This window comes from Puntigrus tetrazona, chromosome 23 (genome assembly GCF_018831695.1).
Source record: "Puntigrus tetrazona isolate hp1 chromosome 23, ASM1883169v1, whole genome shotgun sequence".
Taxonomy (NCBI): domain Eukaryota; kingdom Metazoa; phylum Chordata; class Actinopteri; order Cypriniformes; family Cyprinidae; genus Puntigrus; species Puntigrus tetrazona.
In genome coordinates, this window is record NC_056721.1 from 3473549 (window position 1) to 3492866 (window position 19318).

The following is a 19318-nucleotide window of genomic DNA, read 5'->3' on the forward strand; positions in this document are numbered from 1 at the left end:
TTGGCAATAAAGCGCCCACACAGGGCGCAAGTAAAAAACATACAACAAATACAGTGTTATGGGTAATTTACAGAATATAGACTCAACCAGTAGAGGGCATCAGCAAACTTCCAATGACCAACTTCAAACGTGAAAGCTGACGTGCTTTAATAGAAAACAGTTAAGGTGCAGTCATTAGATATGAATTATATTATTGGATTTCAACTACCCAATTAATTTAGCGATTATCGTCGATTTGATTACAGAGACCGTCATTCTACTTATCGGTCTATTCTCAAGAAGAACAGTGTAGAAAATAACTAAGTAGAACTTTACTTGCATTATGTAAGCACTATTTTAAAATGGAAACTGTATAGCTTTGTAAATATATTTAGATTATTTATTCAGATTAATTCGTTTGACACAGTTTTTATTAAGTCAAAAGGCTTTTATTTTGAAATATTTGAACACGTTTGAGCGGAAGTAAGCTTGGCCTTCGCGCTTCCTGATTGACGTAAATACTCTCCGATGGATGCTAAGAAATATTCAGATCTCACTGTTATTTTTAGATGGTTGTGTGTTGAGTCAATTTTTTAAGGTGATACAGGAGGTATGCTACGTATGTGTTACTCGCCCGTTGTGTGCGCAACAAGTGTACTTGTACGCTTAGAAATGGAGACGTTAAATCTATTGCTTAATAGATGGGATCTCCATAAAGAGCTAAACAACAAGTGCAATGTCAAAGTATAAAGTCGGAAAGCTGTCATCATATTCTGATCTTTACATTTATATCGGCTTATTACTGTTCTTGTCAGGCTGACATAAATTAGAATTGATTACGATTATTAGCTGTTTTAGTGGAGATGATTTAATTTGTGTGTTGTTGTGCTGTCAGATTGACACTTATTGTGATTTATGATATTTGTAAGGATTAGGCACAAACCGTAAGACATCGTTGGAGAATATTTACTTTGCAAAACAATACAAGCATGTTCACTGTAGAGTTTGAGTTGATTTTAATCGGACTGCGTTCCTCTGCTTTTGCGGCAGGCACCTGAAAACCCCACAATGCCTTATTTTGGCTCGGAGGAGACGGTGAAAGAGCTCAAGCGAGCACTGTCCAATCCAAACGTTCAAGCAGACCGCCTCCGCTACAAAAACTACATCACCAAAGTCATCAGGTCCGTGAAGTCGTCACCTTATTTTTAATTAAAGAGACCGCTTTCATAAGGATTCATTAATAGCTTGAACGAATGGGGACTGGAGTTGTCGAGCACAAAAAGAACAAAACATAAAGAATCACGGGAAACCTGTAAATATCATATCCGCTATTTCCATTCCTGAAGTTATTGAAATTAATGAAACAAGGGTAAATGATGAGTTGCTTGCGTAGTGTGCCGAATATAATTAGTTTGCAAGACACAGATGGTGATGTGAGAGGGATTTAACAGAGTTAAGCCAAATACAGTTTTGGAGATTTTAGCAAAAAATACTTAAAAAACGTGATATAATTCAGCCATAATATTTCTCACCATGAAAATAGCCAGAGGTTAGACACAAACAGTTGTTATTTATTAGCAAAAAATAAATAAATAAATATATATATATATATATATATATATATATATATATATATATATATATATATATATATATATATCTCATAGTAGTAGTCTGTAATGCATATTTTTCAAGCCTTATGAAGCAGCAGCAATAGTAGATTCAATGAGACGCAGAACAACATTTAAGTCATTATCTGTTACAGTGTATATCTTTCCACCACAGTTAGAATGTAATAATAATACTACTAATAAGACAGAACTTGTGAAATGTTGTTTCTTCGCAGGTACATGACACAGGGCCTGGATGTCTCTGCTTTATTTATGGACATGGTGAAAGCGAGTGCTACGGTGGATATTGTTCAGAAGAAGCTGGTTTATCTGTACATGTGCACCTATGCCAGTGACAAGCCTGACCTGGCTCTGCTGGCCATCAACACGCTCCGCAAGGACTGCGCTGATCCCAATCCCATGGTGCGAGGGTTGGCCCTGAGGAACATGTGCAACTTCAGGTTCGCATGTTGTTTTTGTCTCCCAAAATATCATAGATGTGCCCTTTTCCTGGCACCTTAGTTATTACTTAACTATACTGTAGCAAACACCATAGCAACCACACAAGACACTCACAACAGCAGCCTAGCAACACCCTAACAAGCAATAATCTAGCAGCCATACAAGACACACTAAAAGTAATCAGCAACAGCCTAACAACCACCCAGAACACGGCAACAACATTCAACGTCCAGCAACTACCCAGGATACATTAGTGATCACTTCACAGTAACTTACCCAGAATACTGCAACAACATCATAGCAACAACTTAACAAGCAGCGCCCTAGCAACCATCCAAGGCACCCTAACAACCAGCCAGAACATAGCAAACAATGCGTTAGCAACAAACACTGCAAAAGTCGGCTTTGAACACTATAACAAGTAATACCCTAAAAACACCCTAGCAATCACTCAGCAACCCTAGTAAGCATTCAGAACATAACAACAGCCTAGCAACCATTAAAGACAACATAGACGTCACATAACAACCCCTTAGCAGCCATCCAGAACACCACAACAGTCAGCCTTGCAACATGCTAGCAAGTAGCACCCTAGCAACCCCCCAGGACACTTTTGCAATCACTTAGCAACACCCTTGCAACCATTCAGAATTTTACAACAACAGCCTAACAGCACCTTAACAAGCGATGCCCTAGCAACCATCCAATACTCCATAGCAACCCTTTAACAATGACCTAGTGACATCATTCAGACAATACTTCAACGCACACTGTCTTGCTCTAGTTTACACTCTAACGTGCAAAGCCCTAGCAACTACCAAGGATACCTTAGAACACTGTAACAAACCTTAGCGACCAGCAATCACACAGGACACTGTATTTAGCAACACTAGCCAACACTTAGAACACAACAACAGCCCAGCAACACCCTGAAAAGCATTAAAGGAATAGTTCCAAAAATGAAAATTACCCCATAGCCAGAGTAAATTTTTTAAAAACTCAGACTGTGTTTCTCTGAAAGAAGCACAACAGCAGCCCAGCAACACCTTAGCAACCATCCTAGACACGCTAAGAGTCATTAACAATCAGCCTTGCAACACCCTAGAAACCTCCCAGGTGACTTTAGCAGTCACTTAATATACACCCTGAGCACAACGACAACATTCAAACAGTTCCCCAGCAACAAACACTGCAACAGTTGACCTCGCTACGTTCTAATAAGCAACACCCTAGCAACTACCCAGGATCATTTACCAATAACCTAGCAACTTCCCAGAGCAACATCTTAACAAGTAACATCCTAGCAAGCATTCACGACACAAAACAACGGCATAGCATCTCCTTAGCGACACAATAGCAATCACCTAGCAACCGTCCAGAACACCACAATAACAGCCAAGGTATGTCCCAGCAACGTTCCACAACAGCGCAGTTTTGCTTCTAGCATCCAAACAAACAACGACATGGCAACCATCCAGAACTATCTTAGCAACGCCTCGGCAATCGATCGAGACACCTCAGCAACACCCTAGCAACCATTCAGAACACTGTAACGAAATAGCAAGCACTCAAGACATCGTTCAGAACAACACGACCACAACACCCTAGCAGTCGCCTTGCAGCCAAACAGCCCGGTTATTTTTCTTCTTTTATCTCGTATGCTTGTTTTTCAGGATGCCGGGGATGACAGAGTACATAGAGCAGCCCATTGTTGCTGGTCTGCAGGACAAGGCCAGTTACGTAAGGAGAGTCGCCGTGCTCGGCTGCGCCAAAATGCACAGCCTGCAGCCCAACAACGAGATCGGTAGAGCCAAGCGTTCCCTTTATCTATATTACTACGCCCGAGGAGGATAATGCAATAAATATTGCTTGCTTATCGTAACGCATGCATACGTAGCCAGAAGCAGAGAGATTTACGATTTTAGGTACGACTGACATTCCCTTTAAAGGAATCTTTCTGGTTGAGGACTAAAAGCACGTCTTGACTACAAAGAACACGTTTTCAACAGACACATACTTGTAAACAACCTGTTGGATTGCATTTTTGTTTAAAAAAAGCACGCTCAACCGCAGGACAAAGTTAGGAAATGTTTGTTTACAGTGGTATTTCCTATATTTCCTAAATATGCCGGGTTATTTCCTAGCCTTTCTCCAAGGGTCTGCTTGATGTTTTTATGTAACGAATGCAGAACCAAAAACCAAAACCCTCAGGCCATCCAGATGAGTCTGTTTCTTCATGGGAATGGATTCGAAGAAATTTAACGTGCGAGTGTCTGCCTGGTGAACACGCGTGAATAAATGAACGCTGTGTGTTTTAGACGGCGCTGTAGTGAACGAGCTGTACGCGCTCCTGAGGGACTCGGACCCCGTGGTTGTAGTGAACTGCCTTCGAGCTTTGGAGGAGATTCTCAAAGATGAGGGTGGTGTGGTTATTAACAAACCCATTGCTCATCATCTTCTCAACAAGTGCGTGCGGTTTTTGCTTTTGTGTTATGTAGCTCGCTACTAACGTGACACCCTCGTGCTGTTTTAAGAATGTCAGAAATTTAGTTTAAGGCAAATTTGACTTCATCTTGGTTCAGTTCTTACATATATTCGTAATCAGTATATTTATGAAATATCATTTGTAGATACCATTATATATTTTGGGAAGATGCTTCCAGCGTTATTTTAGTATATTTAGTTTTGTATGATATATTTGTAGTATATATATTTAGTAATATTGGTATATTTGGTTGCCAAGGTACTAAAAATAACCCCCAAAAATTATTTGATTCAAAATATTGATAAAAACTATAATGGTATCTAACTAATACAAAAATAGCACTGGTCCATTTGTATACTATTATAGTATTTATACGTTTTCCGTTTTTTTGTTATAGCATCTATTTTTAATAGTTTAAATAGTTCAATTTAATTTCCTGTTTTAGCCGTTTTAAGTATAAACACATTTTTTCCATCTCATAATTCAATTTTATTTTTATTCCAGCTTTAATGTTTATTGACGTGGTTAACCAATACAACACAGAGTGGCATTTTTGCAGGACAAAGTGTGTTTGACCCGTTTGCCTGATTTTCAGAATGAAGGACCTGGACAGTTGGGCTCAGAGTGAAGTCCTCACCTTCCTGCTGCGCTATCGTCCTCGCAGCGACGACGAGTTGTTTGACATCCTCAGCCTGCTAGACGCCTTCCTCCAGAGCGCTCACGCGCACGTGGCGGTATCCACGCTCCGCCTCTTCCTTCACCTGGCCGCCGCCCACCCGGCCGTGCAGGCCGACGCCCTCCTGCGCTCGATCGCGCCCCTGCTGGCCGCTTGCGGCGCCGCGTCCCGTGAGCTCCGCTTCGCCGGCCTCTGTCACGTACAGCAGGTCATGCGGAGTCAGCCGGGCCTGTTCGGCACGCAGTACAAACGCTTCTTTTGTGGGTACTCTGAACCCGGTTACATTAAGTTTCGCAAGATGGAGATCCTGGTGGAGCTGGTGAATGATGAAAACGTGGCTTTGGTTTTGGAGGAGCTGAGAAGCTACTGCACCGATGTGTCTCCCGAACTGGCCCAGGCAGCCATTGCCGCTATCGGTACAAGATGCTGCTTGTTTCTCTCGTTTGATTCAAATATATTTCCGGAGCAAATATTAAATTGGAGGTTGTAGGGCATTTTGTACAATCAGTGTGCACCCATTTTAGCAAAACTATTTATTTATTTATCATTCATTCATATATTTGAGAATATATTTGAGTCTGAATATAGTTCAGAATTGCATTCAGTAGTCACTATAAATGAACAGATTTAATTGTTTCATTTTTAGATTAAGTAAAAGGAAATAAACAAACACAAAAATCGAAAACATTAAGTATTTTTGCCATTTTTTTAAAAGAGAAAATCAAATAATAGCTGGCTTGCATCCAAAGTAATTTCATGTAAATGTTCCTTATCTGCAATTTTATTTTTTATACATTTAATTGAATATCATTCTAATGTCAATTTATTGTTAAAATGATAATACTTATTTAAAGCTATTATTTTTATTTTACTTTTATTGATATATTATTAATTATAATATTGTTGTATGATTTTAATTATTAGATACATTTTCGATCAATCAACACAGGCAGAGAAAAATATTTAAGGGTGTTAGTTCATGCTAAGATGATAATATATGTTTGTTTTCACAAAAGTAAAGGGTACCCTATTCATAGAAAGTGCAAAAATATGCAGAAATGCGTAATAATCGAAAAACGTAAAAATTAATATACTTAAATATATAGAATAGAATCCTTATTGATATTTATAAAATATTTATAAAATATTTACTGACTGAGGTTAACTTTAACATTTAATATTTATACTACCAGCAGTATGGTATTTTATATCGCTTGTACAGTAATATTAATCACACTCTGTAATTGCAACTTTGCTAAAAAGACTATTACCGTTAACTTTCATTTTCTTTTTTTTTGTTTAAGGACGTATTGCACGAACATACAGTGAAAAGTGTCTGCATATCCTGACCGGACTGCTGGCTCTGAAACAGGATCACATCACGTCAGGTACGAGAGAAACCGTTTTTTTATATCTTGTAGTTAATGAGTAAAGGAGAGTAAAGTTTCTTTGTTTGCTTCCGAAGTAGGTACTGTTTGCTTTTCACAAACCTTTTAGCTGGCCCTTTCTCCAGCCTGGATAATAGCTTTGTTTTGCTAACAGACATAATCAGTTCACAGAATTAACTTCTCCTGTGTGTGTGTGTGTGTGTGTGTGTGTGTGTTTAGCCGTGATCCAGACGTTCAGGGATTTGGTGTGGTTCTGTCCTCAGAGTACGGCCGCCGTGTGTCAGACCGTCGAGGCTTGTGTTGACGGTCCTCAAGATAGCGAGGTGAGACGGTCCAGCCGCTTTTTGTTTTGACCACGACGAAATCCTTTCTGAGGAATTTGTGCCTTGGATATCAAGGTTTTGTTTGGAAAAAGACACTTTTTCTTTCCAACTCTGACTTCCGTCTTTACAGAAGACAACAAAGCTTATAAGAGAAAACCAGAGGGACATCCGACCTCCTCGTTTAGAGAAACATCTTGATCCTTGACATTGCAAATGTGTGTTTGACCAATCAGAGAAGGTTAAATCCTTTCGCTGTTGTTCTCAGGGAAAGCAGGCTCTGTTGTGGCTTTTGGGAGAACATGGCGATCAGATCAGCAGCGCCCCCTATGTGATGGAGGGCTACATAGACGGCCTGAAGACCGAGCTGTCTTCGGCCGTGAAGATGGAGCTGCTGAGCGCCTCGGTCAAGATGTTCCTGTGCCGCCCCGCCGAGACTCAAGACATGCTGGGACGTCTTTTACATTACTGTATTGGTGTGTATTGCATTTTTACAGACAATGTCAAATAGAAGAACAAAAATAATTGTAATTGAGATCTTCTAGAAGTCTAAATAGTAGTCTATTAGTCTACTATGCTAGTCATTTATGTGCACTTACATCAGTTTTTGGTGTGTGTGATTCTTTCTGAGAAATGGTTCACCGATGTGCTACTTTGACACATTTGGTCTTCTGTAATTGATTTACACTATTGTCTGGTCCACTGCAGAGGAAGAGAGCGACGTGTGTGTGCGTGACCGGGCTCTGCTGTACTACAGACTGCTCCAGCGGGGAGCTGAAGAGACGAGGAAGGTTGTAACCGGACCCAAATCTGATCCGTCCATGAGTGTTCTCACCGGACGCCAACAAGAGCCCATTAGTCAGTGGGCCTCTACCTTCAACACACTCGGCCCTCTGGCTGGACGCGACTTCTGCCTTCACACGGCCGCTCTACCAGCCGCCGGCCAGCCATCCAGCGGTGCAGAGAAGGAGCTGTTGCCAGGTAAAGCAGATTTCTTTTAATGGCTTCGATTGTTGGATTATCTTAATAACTATGAAATAACATCTCAGTAACTGTGAAAAGTGATACTTTAGCGTTCACTCTATTATAATGTGTGTGTGTGTGTGTGTGTGTGTAGTTTTTATTTCATTTTACTTCAGTTAGAATGTGATATTATATATATATAAAGTGATAAAAATGTTTAAAATATTTGTAACGATAAAAATATCTAACCACAATATATACACACACACACACGCTCCCATTAAAAAAAAAAAATTTAATGCTTTAATAATAATTTTTAATTACTATTTTTTTTAGTTAACAATTATCCTGATATTGACGGTTACCTTTTTTTTAATTAATTTAAACTATTAAATTAATAGTGGTTTAAATACATCAGATTTCTAACATAAATATTACAATTATAAACATTACACATTTAAATGATAATTTTATAATAAATACTAATACAGCATCATACAACCCACTGGTGTTTCTCTGTCTAACAGAAAGTACAGATGTAACCCTCTCCAGCCCAGATGACACGGAAGAGGAGATCAGTCTATCTCTGGGTCCTCCTCTATCCCATGAGACTTTTGAGAAAATGTGGATGGACTTGGAGATTCTCCACACGCAAACTCTGGGTTGCCCCCGACCCAGATCGGCTCCGGATGCGTTGCAGGCTGCCTTACAGCTGGTGAAGATCCAGACTCTGGCCTTCACTCCGGGAGACACTGTGCCGTGGAAGGCCTACATCTACACCAGGAGCGCTGGGACCCTGATCCTCGCCGAGCTGCTGCAGGGGGAACCCCAGGGCCCCGGCCGTGATGAAAGCCTGCTGGTATCAGTCAAACAGCAGCCCGAAAACCAGCGTGCCACCAGAGGATTCGTTTCAATACTCAAGAGTGTGCTGCAGACTCTTAATGTTGACGGTTCATGATATTCAGAAGCTACTGCTATTGCTTTAAGGACGATGTGCAGTGTATTCCGGTACCCAAGCTGGAGCATCTCCAACTTTCTAAACACAAATGCCTACCAATAAAACAGTAGTTGGAATCACAGACCGTTTTTAGCACTTTACTGGTTTAAGCGCATTCAAATTTAGCACACGCGTCGAAATAAATCATTTCTTTGCAGGTATAAGGAAGTTCATCAGAAATAAGGAAGCTCAGAATTGCTTTTTCATGCAGGTTGCCCAACAGATCCGCGTTGTATGTCTCGCATGCTTTTCACAGAAATGTCAAACAACTTATAAATGTGTGGCAGCGGTCTTCTGTGTTTATAACAGACCGAATTCCAGAGCGAAGCCGAGTTTTAATGGTGAAAGCGAGGTAAAGGCTACCACGGTCCACATATACAGAGATATACTGGTTTCTCAGTAACACCATGATAATAAACAAGTGTGACATTGATTTACGTGGTTATTTATGTCCCGGTGTGATTGATTGAGTAAAGAAAGTCTATAATGAAGCCAAGAGATCAAAACTCCTTTGACAGCAGTGGTTTTTCTCTCTCTCTCTCTCTCTCTCGACGGTAATCCCTAACTCACATGACAGTCTCAACAACCTCTGAAACATTTCATTCAACCTTTGCTCGGCTGAGGGAAAGCCACTCCTCAGGACAGCTCTGGAGGAGCACCAGCACCGGGGTAAACGCGCGAAACACTTCACTGAAGGGAATAAAGACCCTATCAAAGGACACTAGGAAGTGAATGAACTCGCGTCGAGTCCCCCATACACGCCGTTTTCTCGCTTTACGTTAAATATCGTTTTGAATGGTGTCTTATATCGCTGTACAAGGCTGTGATAGAAAGGTAAGTGGATTTAATTTATACACGGTGTGTTAAAACCTAAACTGCTTATGTAGACACACACACACACACACACACACACACATATATATATATATATATATATATATATATATATATATATATATATATATATATATATATATATCCGTTTTCGATGTACTTTCGATTTGTTTTTGTTTTTTTACATAGTAACTGTTTCTAACGTTCTAATGAAATAAATAAATTGGCGGTTAGAATTTCGAATAGATTTTAAAACATTTCCGCATTCCGAATTTAAAATTCGTCATGTTCGTTTTTATTATTATTATTATTCTCAGTTAGAAATAAGAATAATTAACCCGTAAGAAACGAGAGATTGGTTCTACTGTAACAACCGCCTCCTACTACTAACAACAACAACAGGCTAATAATAATATAATAATAATAATAATAATAACGTTTTTTAATATACAGGATCAAATATGGTTAGACTGTTCCTTTCACGTATGCCCTGTAAAACCTTATAGAGGCGTTTAAACAAAACAGCTGCCCTCGCTTGTTTAAATTGCAAATAAACCTGGTTTTCAGAAAGGCAGCGTCCGAGCTCTGAATGTAGTATCTGACAATCTAAGACCAGTTTGCCTGGTTTGGTCTCTTTATGTTGTTATGTTGGTTCACTTATGGTAATCTCCTCAGAAATAACAATAAATGGTGCATCCCTGTAACCAGGTGTGCTCGCATTCAATGCAAATAGAGAGCATAATAGAGCAAAGTTCACCTTTACTTACTAGGAAACAGTCAGTCGTAGTTTAAAGAAAAAGCAGTGTTTTTATCAGTAGACATGCATGATGAGAGATTCTTTTCTAGTAAACACACAGTGATTCTTTTAACACAAAGCTAGTTACTTTTTTAGCCTTTTGAATGTTTCGCCTTTTCCGTAGATAACCTAATTTGGTTTTTCGAATCAGAATAAGTCTATACCTGTTGCTCATTAAAACAACAATAGCTTTTATAGTTTAAATCAGCTTTTGGCCTTAAGCAAGTATTGACGTGCTTTGGGGAAAAACCTGTTTATGTTAAAGCACTAACAGTTTCAGAGGGGTTTCGACTGCTTACGTTTTATTGACCAGACCGTTTGCTTACGAGTAATTCTTGCCGGGGGAATATTACATTCCACGTAAACATGTTTTTGTCTTACCAATGGGGAAAGTCACCAGGTTCCTGGTTTTAGAGGAGAAATTACAGTATCTAAAATGAGCAAGAATCCTAAATTCACTAAATGAGTCCTGGACATGTTTCTCAGCAGTATTAAACAGAGGAAAAACCACCAAGCGCTGAATATGCATGCCGAGAATGATCCTGAAATCAGATACCGTTGGCTTATGCCGATCTGCCGTATTTATTGATAGTAAATATGTTCGTATTTCACAGACACTCCCTTTGCAACTTTTCCCTGCCGTGTGCACGACTCGCTTGTTCCTCTGCTCTAGATGACAGTGTTGAATGTGTGAGCTGAATGGTTCATAATCGGCCATTAATTATTCAAACTGGGTCATGTGAATAATTGAACAATGCAGCTACTGATTAAAGATAATCAAACATATCGGAAAAACAGCATTTCGAAAAGCTCATCGCGCGTGTTTAATGTCGGCGGCGCAGCACTGAAGGGCCTGTGTTTCTCAGCAGAAGAAGGTGTGGGATGAGATGCCATCTGAAAAAAGTCCTCCTCCTAGCAGCCGGTCTTCTCGTTTTGACCAGGGTCTACATCTACATGCGGAGAGCAGAATCGGGAAACCTCAAGGTAACCGCTAGCGTGGTTATTAAAATATCGAGACCTAAAGGTGTAACATTCCTGTTATCATTAAACCCTGTAGGCACGCGCGTCAAACTGGTTGATCTTTTATCTGCAGAAAGGAAAAGGTGCAAAAGAATGTCAAACGGGTTTGGAATGGGATTAGGGTGCAGCGTCATTTTAAGAATCTTAAGAATCTAACGTACGATGAAATCTCAACGATGCTCATAGCATGTCAAGTTTTCGGTTCAGTTGAGTCATACTGCTGATGATTCACAGTTAACTTGGATTACAGCATCTCTTACAACGGGAGTATTTCCCGTTATGTTAAAAAGCAGTTTAGGAGAATAGTGACATAAGAATAAGTGTATGAAGCCATATATCAAGATAAAAGCCATTTATTTTTTTGGACTCCAACTTTCGAATATACACGACTTTTTTCAGTAGGCCATGTACCCACATGACAGCCCCTAACCACTGCAACTAACTTGTCACAATGTGAATTTCCTGTTATGTTTGCAGTTCTCTAATTTTAACCCCTTAAAGGATTTGTTGAAGTATCAGAATGGTTAGTACCTTTTAAAGGGGAAAACGCCTCAGTGGCAGACTCTGGACCTTTATTTCCATTTAGTTCTGAGCAGGGTAATTATTAAACTGATCATGCAAAAGTTAGAAATTGTCAGGATTTTTTTTGCTTTGGATAAAAGCGTCTGCTGAGCGAATAAATGTAGATGTAAATGCAATCTGAGGGCACACTTGGTCCCTTGGTGGTGCTATAAAAAAACAAACAACAACATAAAAATGGCTATAAATGCGCACCCATTTGTGCTATTTGCATAAAAATTGGCGCGTACAATCTCGGTCCAAGGTGCATCAAGCGTCTGTTAGGACATTTGCATATCTCAAAAAACTTGGCTTCCATTGGCTGACGAATTTTGATAAAATTTGTTTAAGCCAGGGTAACGGACACCAATCGGAAAATTGGACCAAATTCTGTGGGTCTGTTTGACTCACGGTCTGTAAGAAATGGGAGTAAAGAGCGCAAACATTTGTACAATGTGCGGTTTCTCGCACATATACACATTATTCATATCATACATATCCTAATTTCTGAACTTTGCCTCTAAAACCACTGCTGTCAGTCAAATAGCTTGGTAAATGATTGAGAAAAAGACAAAACAAAAACTTTTGCAAACTAGGTTTTTTTTGCTCAATCTGCAAACAAAAACACTCCCTGAACCTTCCAGATCAATAATTACGAAAAAAAATGTTTTTTGAAAACGTGGTTTTTGACCTGTCCAAATTTCCTAAAAATCTTATAAAGCTTCAAGTAAAACACAAAACTTTATGAAACCTGGTGAGCACATGTCACGGGTGATTCTAAAACAAGCATGCAAAGTTTAAAGGGCAGAGGTGGTGCTTTACCAGTCATAAATGTTATTGACATTGATAATTGTTTTAATGGTAAATTGCCATAAAAGCTTTTTTTAATCGAATTAAGTGGTTACATGCTTGCTAAAAAATACGTAATGTCTTTTTTTAGGTGCTTGAACCCTGGTAATCGCTGCTTGCAGCAATATTTATATATTGATTTATTTACTACAGGGGTCACTGACCTGGATCTGGGATAAGGAGACTTGGGTGGAGGATCTTAAGGGCCATTATCTCCATTTCAATGTTTCCATTAAAGTTCTGGCAGGAGTCTTCCACCCATCCAAGAGTGAGTTATCTACATCTATATAGATCAGTGGTGTCAAACACACCTGTTGCGTTTATTTAAGGTTGAAGCTTTAAAGGTTTGACCCTTGCTGAAATTGACAGTTTGATACAGTTTTTTTTGTTTAGGTTCTTCTTACAGTTCCAGGAGATGTTTTGAAGATGTGCTGTTTGTTCTGCAATTCTGCATAAATAGTAATATAAACACGGTACGGTCTATAGGGGCCTCGCCACATTTAAATTGATTATCTATGCACATGTAGGCAAAAAGGATGTCTTCAGTCAGGTTTTTTTGCACCGTTTTTTTCTGAGGTTGATAATGCTTCCTGTTAAAATGTGATAATGCAGCTATCTGTTGGCAGCTGCTACTCAGCTACAGATCTACAAGGTCCACACCTACAAGTTTTGTTCTCCAGTAAAACAGCAAACTGTCCTTGAAATAACAGCAATTTACTTGATAATATATCTTGAATTATAGGCATAAAGTGTGAGCGAGGGGTTTGTAAAGATTTATTTACTTCAGCATTTATAAGATCTACAAGTAAAATATGTAATATTGTGAAATATATTTAAAATATGCATGTTGCATGTGTCCCTGTGTCTTGTGTTTGTTTGAGTCAGCTTTGTATTCATCTTGGGACTCAGAATCAGTAAAGTAAAGTAAAATGAGTATGATGCAAGCTATGGTAACGTATACCATATACGTGGACTCAGATATGAACCTATCACGCTCATTTCCTGGACAGTAATCTGATTACCTTTTAGTGATCTGGACTCGATGAACCTCTTTTTACATAATGGTCTTGTGACGTTCTCAAGGGACATTTAATGAGTTTGTGGAGTGAACACTTGTGCCGAGCAGATCCTCCTTCACTGTGAGTGTCAAGATATGTGGGATTTGTAGTCTCGATGTCTGACTCAACTTGAAAAAAGGCTTCAATCAACTTTGGAAGGCGCAAGGATTAACTCAAAGCATGAGATTCTTCATCACTGAAGCAATTTATTGAAAATTTTTCTTCAACAATTCGATCCTCATTTGCTCATTTTCAGTGTTTTCTCAGATGCTTAGCCTTAGATACTTATTCTCAGATGCTTAGCTTAATAACCTATACAAACAAACAAACATGATTATATATATCACTACACATAGCATCATTTAAGATCATTTAAGCAACATTACTGGGATATTCACAGGTTAGATTTTAACACAGTTGCTAAAATGAGTCTTTATCCTACCGGTAGCGTCTCAAAGTTGATGGGTACATTGGGGCTTTTCCTGGATGTCCTTGAACAAACTCAAGTCGCTTCACCAAACTTAGTAACCAAGTGAAGGATTTGCATTTCCCTTCTTTGGTTTTGCAACCAGTAATAGCACCAACTTGGGTAGGATCGTGAAAAAAATCTGGAGAAGCACATCCACAAACACTCTCTGCACGTTGATAACTACACACACCTGCTTCCATGTGACATCACGTGCAGTTCCACCGGCCAATCAGCTTCCTTGCTCTTTGTTTGTGCTCACAACCAATAGTTTCACTTTTTTTTCCTTTCAGATCTTAAATCTTATTTTATCTGATAGATTTGTGTCTTTGTTTGCACAGTGATGAAATATATATTTTATTTTCCTTACTTGCATTTGGTTTAACAGTGAGAGAGCCTACTGTAACCGCTACAACTACAGCTCTGGTGGTCACAGAGCTTGTCTCGGCTACTAGACCTGTTTCAGGGCAGATGAGACTAGCATCCAGTGTGGAACTGCTGATGTTAGTGTGGGATCCAGCTCCACAATGTTATCCAGCTCTGCCCTGACTCCCTGCTTTGTTCTTATTTCCAGCTCCATCTGTTTCTTCCTGGTCTCCAGCTCCACTCTGGTTTCCTGCTTTGCACTGGTCTCCAGCTCCATCTGTTTTTTTTTTCTGGTCTCCAGCTCCATCAGCTCCACCCTGGTCTTCAGTTACACTCTGGTCTCCAGCTCCACCCTAGATCTCTGCTTCACCCTTTTCTTCAGCTCTGTATTGATTCCCTGCTTTGCCCTTGTCTCCAGCTTCATCTTCTTATTTCTGGTTTCCAGCTCCACCCTGGCTCCCTGCTCTACCTTGTTTCCCTGACCCTTTTGCCATGAGCCTGGCACTCCATCTCTTACCAATCCTGTTTCCTGGACTTTTATTTTGGGTTTATTCGGTTTGGTCTGGAACATCTGAAATCAGCTTCTTTGGAAAGGGGGGTTATGTAACATGTTTCATAAGTCATCTTATCATGGACTTCATATTGAAACTATGTTTCCAGTGTCAGCTTTTGTAGTCACATGTAGTCCTTTTGTTTATTGTTTCCTCCTTGATTATCTTCCATGCCTCTTGTTATCTCGTTAAATGTTTTAGCCCCCTGTGTATATAGCTTGTATATTTAGCTATATAGGTTGTTTGTATGTTTTATAATCTCTCTCTCCCTCTCTCTCTGAAAAATAAGGCAAAATACTGAATAAGAAAACTGTATATTCACATCCTTCGTTGTTTCGTTCTGTTTCTCAGAGTACCTGACGGTGGGCCTCTCGTCAGTGAAGAGGGAAAAGGGCAGTTATCTCCAGGACACTATTCAGTCAATCTTCTCCGCCTCCTCAGAGGAAGAGCTGGATCAAATAGTCGTCGTCGTTCTTCTTGCAGACTTTGATGAGAGCTGGATCCAGCAGACATTAAAGAAGATAACAGAAGAATTCCACAAGCAACTGTCCAAGGGTCAACTTCTAGTCATCCACGCCAACGAAGACAGCTATCCTCCCCTCAAAGGACTCAAGAGGAACTTCAATGACGCACCGGACCGCGTGTCCTTCCGATCAAAACAAAACGTGGACTACTCCTATTTGCTGCATTTTAGCAGTAATCTCTCCCAATACTATATCATGCTGGAGGATGACGTGAGCTGTTCCAAGAACTTTCTCACCAGCATGCGTGAGCACATCGGTTCTGTGGGCAACACGAAGTGGGTCACACTGGAATTCTCCAAACTGGGCTACATCGGGAAACTCTACCAATCCAGAGATCTGCCCATTCTATCCCGATTCCTTTATAATTTCTACCAAGAGATGCCCTGCGACTTCCTGCTGACGCATTTTCACCGATTGTTGATGCAGCAAAAAGTCATTCGTTTCCGCCCATCTCTGTTTCAGCACATGGGCACTTACTCGTCATTTAAGGGGACGTTCAACCATTTAAAGGATGAAGACTTTGTTGAAGAAGTTGCCGATAACCCTCCGGCAGACATTAGCACGAATATTGAAACCTATCAGTCCAATTCTGTGGACAAAGCTTACAGCCAAGGATTAGAGTATTTCTGGGGTGTATCTCCTGTTGGCACAGAAAACAGCATTTTAGTGGTTTTTCATGAACCGGTTCTCCTCTCTCGTGTCCAGGTAGTAACAGGATTGGATGGGAAAGATGAGCTGGTCAGTGCTGATGTGGAACTTGGCAAAATGCTGGTCAAAAAGGAGTCGGAGGTGGAGTGCTCTGGATTTGAGAAGCTGGGTTCTCTCCAGGAAGGCCGCTTTAATGAACCGGCTGTTCAGAAACTTGTGCCGGCAACCGTGGCGTGTTTACGAATCCGAGTCACTGCAGTCCAAACGACTTGGGTTGTCGTGCGCAAGATCCAGGTCTGGACTGTTAAAGCGGACCGGACCACTTGAAATATTTCTGCTGTGCATTTCTTATCATGACCTTAAAAGGCTCAAATTAGACACATTCTTGGTAATCTGTATGTGAAGCAATGATGTCATTACACTGCATAAAATAATGGAAAAAATATTTTTAAAACAAAATATATTTACTTAGGCATACTATATTTTCTTTAGGAAACTTTATCTAAATGACTTTTATTATGCTGTTCCCATTATAAAATATTTCTGTTGCTAATAGTATAAACATTTTAATAAACTTATTTTTTACTTAAAATGAGCTATTAAAAAACCTTTTTGGCAACTTTTTGCAAGGTTTTCCAAAATGATACACATCAAATTTCATACAAATAGTTTTTGTTCCGTTTTTATTTTAGGTAAAGGTTTGGCAATTTTCTTTGGTGTTTTTGTCAACATATCTGCATAATTTTTTGGGTTTTTAATCGACAATTTAATCTCATATTTTATTTTGGTATAAGTTTATTTTGTTTCAATGAATTATTATTATTATTATTATTTATGGTTTAAGGTTTAATTAACAATAGTAAGCCTATTTTGAACTCTTAAAATGCATGAGGCTTAAAATTATTTTTATAAAAAACATGACCTGGGTGTTGGATGTGGTAAAAGAGGATGCCAAGATTTAAAGAGCATTTTACAGTCAAAATATTTACATTTACAAGTCTTGTAAAAACAGAGGATGGTTTGTAAATTACGCCCCCTAGGGATGATGGCTTTGAATAACTTGAAATACAATTCCTTAGTTCTATCACTCCAAGCACCGACAAGGGCAAAATGCTTAAGCTAGTTTACATTCAACACACACACACACACACACGCTGGGTTTTTTGGGAACATTCCATGGGCATAACTTTTTTTTATAATGTAATATTATTCCTTTTATTAAGCTGTTTCTCTCATGGGGACCCACAAGGACTGAAAAATGTCCCCACAAGGATTTTGGACATTGCAATCTTTGTATTGTAGGGTGTGTCTTCGTTTTGCTCAGTATTTGTGTGCGCTTACATGCGTGGTATTAACTCTTGTTGAACGTTATACTGTATGTTTTCTCTCTCAGGGACGGACGGTAAAAAAAGAACATATGTATACTACGATTAAGAGATAATCGAACAGCTCGGCATCACAAACTGATATCATAGTTTTGCTATATTGTATACACAACAGCCAATTAAATTCATTTCATGTTTATCATGCACCCTGTCATCTTTTTTTTTCCTCATGTAGTCTGATGCTTTCATCTGTCTATCCATCTGTCTTTCTACATGACTTTATATATACTAGTGGCCAAAAGTAAAAAAAAAAAGATTTTTTCTTTGTTTTCTTTAAAAAAAAACTCAAAAACAAGTGAGTTTTTGGTGCTTTTTCAAACTAGGGTGTGTTAAATGTACTTTTATCAACTTCAGAATCCCAAAAAATTGTTAAGCAGCACAACGTTTGTAATAATAAGAACCATTATTATTAATTGTGTACCAATAATAATTGAGCAAATGAGCAAATTATGACGATTTCTGAAAGATGAAATACTGCAGGCAATACTCAGGCAATTCACCTTTGATCACACGAATAAATTTTGTATTACATATTAAAGTCACATTTCTTTCTTGTCGTTCCACGCTTTCGGCTGCCGGTGCGTATCGTGTATAGCGCGCATCTGTATTACGAGACATAAAATCTTGCGCATTCCCCGTTGACCTCTGACCCGGGCTGAAATGCGCTGGCTCATGTATCCTGGTTGACCTAGTTCTCCCCCGGAGCCCCGGCGTGTATCACGTTGCCCTCTAGCGTTAGCTTCCACGTCTCCGGGCTCAACGTGACCAGGTCGACTGCGAAAGTGACTGATTGCACAACCGTACATTGTCCTCCCGGCGTCCTCTGAGCGAGCTTTCATTTATAAAGGGCTCAAATGACATCCTAATTATATAAACAATTACATAAACGCTGTGATTATTGAGGCTGACGGCGCATAGACTGATTAAGTTACAGCTGGATTGGAGACAAACGCACACCTGGCCCCACGCTGAGGAGCCCGCTACGTCCCAGCAACAAAACTCTACAGCCTTTGTCTTTCTGGACATCGTTTTGAAGGTCTCTCTGCGGTGAAGCGAGACTGAACTTGTCTTGTTAAAATAGCAGCATTGGGGCTTTCATATTCGTATTTCCATTTTAACTAACTGATTAACTTTAGTCTGCTGTGTGTAAATTTAGGTTGCGTTGCCAAGTATAAAATATATAAAAATGTCATCCGTTTAGTCGTACTGATTTCATTCGAGTCAAAAGTATAATAGTAACGCAGATCTAACGCAACAGGCTGATACATATTTAATATGAATCAACCTGAATACTCACACACAAATATTCAAAATAGATGTTTTTTGCATTTAATGTCAGCAACATTTTCATCATACTTCCCCCTTTTATTTGAATCTTTGTTC

The 19318-nt window shown here is 39.4% G+C and overlaps 2 protein-coding genes across 4 annotated transcripts; both read left to right on the forward strand.

Annotated features, from left to right (window-relative positions):
• The first annotated feature begins 467 nt into the window (after positions 1-467).
• On the forward strand, positions 468-9313 carry ap4b1 (adaptor related protein complex 4 subunit beta 1). 2 transcript variants are annotated; one of them, XM_043224364.1, is made up of 11 exons: positions 468-589; positions 1030-1160; positions 1826-2050; positions 3725-3855; positions 4370-4517; positions 5132-5628; positions 6517-6600; positions 6820-6923; positions 7189-7396; positions 7629-7901; positions 8411-9313. In XM_043224364.1, exons 1-11 carry the CDS (start codon positions 512-514, stop codon positions 8839-8841), a joined length of 2310 nt encoding a protein of 769 aa, XP_043080299.1. In that variant the 5' UTR covers positions 468-511; the 3' UTR covers positions 8842-9313. The 2 variants fall into 2 exon arrangements, with proteins under 2 accessions (XP_043080299.1, XP_043080300.1); XM_043224365.1 differs by having other exon boundaries at positions 477-577.
• A 150-nt stretch (positions 9314-9463) lies between these two features.
• Positions 9464-18074, forward strand: zgc:101663 (alpha-1,3-mannosyl-glycoprotein 4-beta-N-acetylglucosaminyltransferase C). Of its 2 annotated transcripts, none has more exons than XM_043224366.1 (4): positions 9464-9714; positions 11377-11494; positions 13091-13205; positions 15730-18074. In XM_043224366.1, exons 2-4 carry the CDS (start codon positions 11393-11395, stop codon positions 16875-16877), a joined length of 1365 nt encoding a protein of 454 aa, XP_043080301.1. In that variant the 5' UTR covers positions 9464-9714; positions 11377-11392; the 3' UTR covers positions 16878-18074. The 2 variants fall into 2 exon arrangements, with proteins under 2 accessions (XP_043080301.1, XP_043080302.1); XM_043224367.1 differs by having other exon boundaries at positions 11380-11494.
• Positions 18075-19318: the final 1244 nt, after the last annotated feature.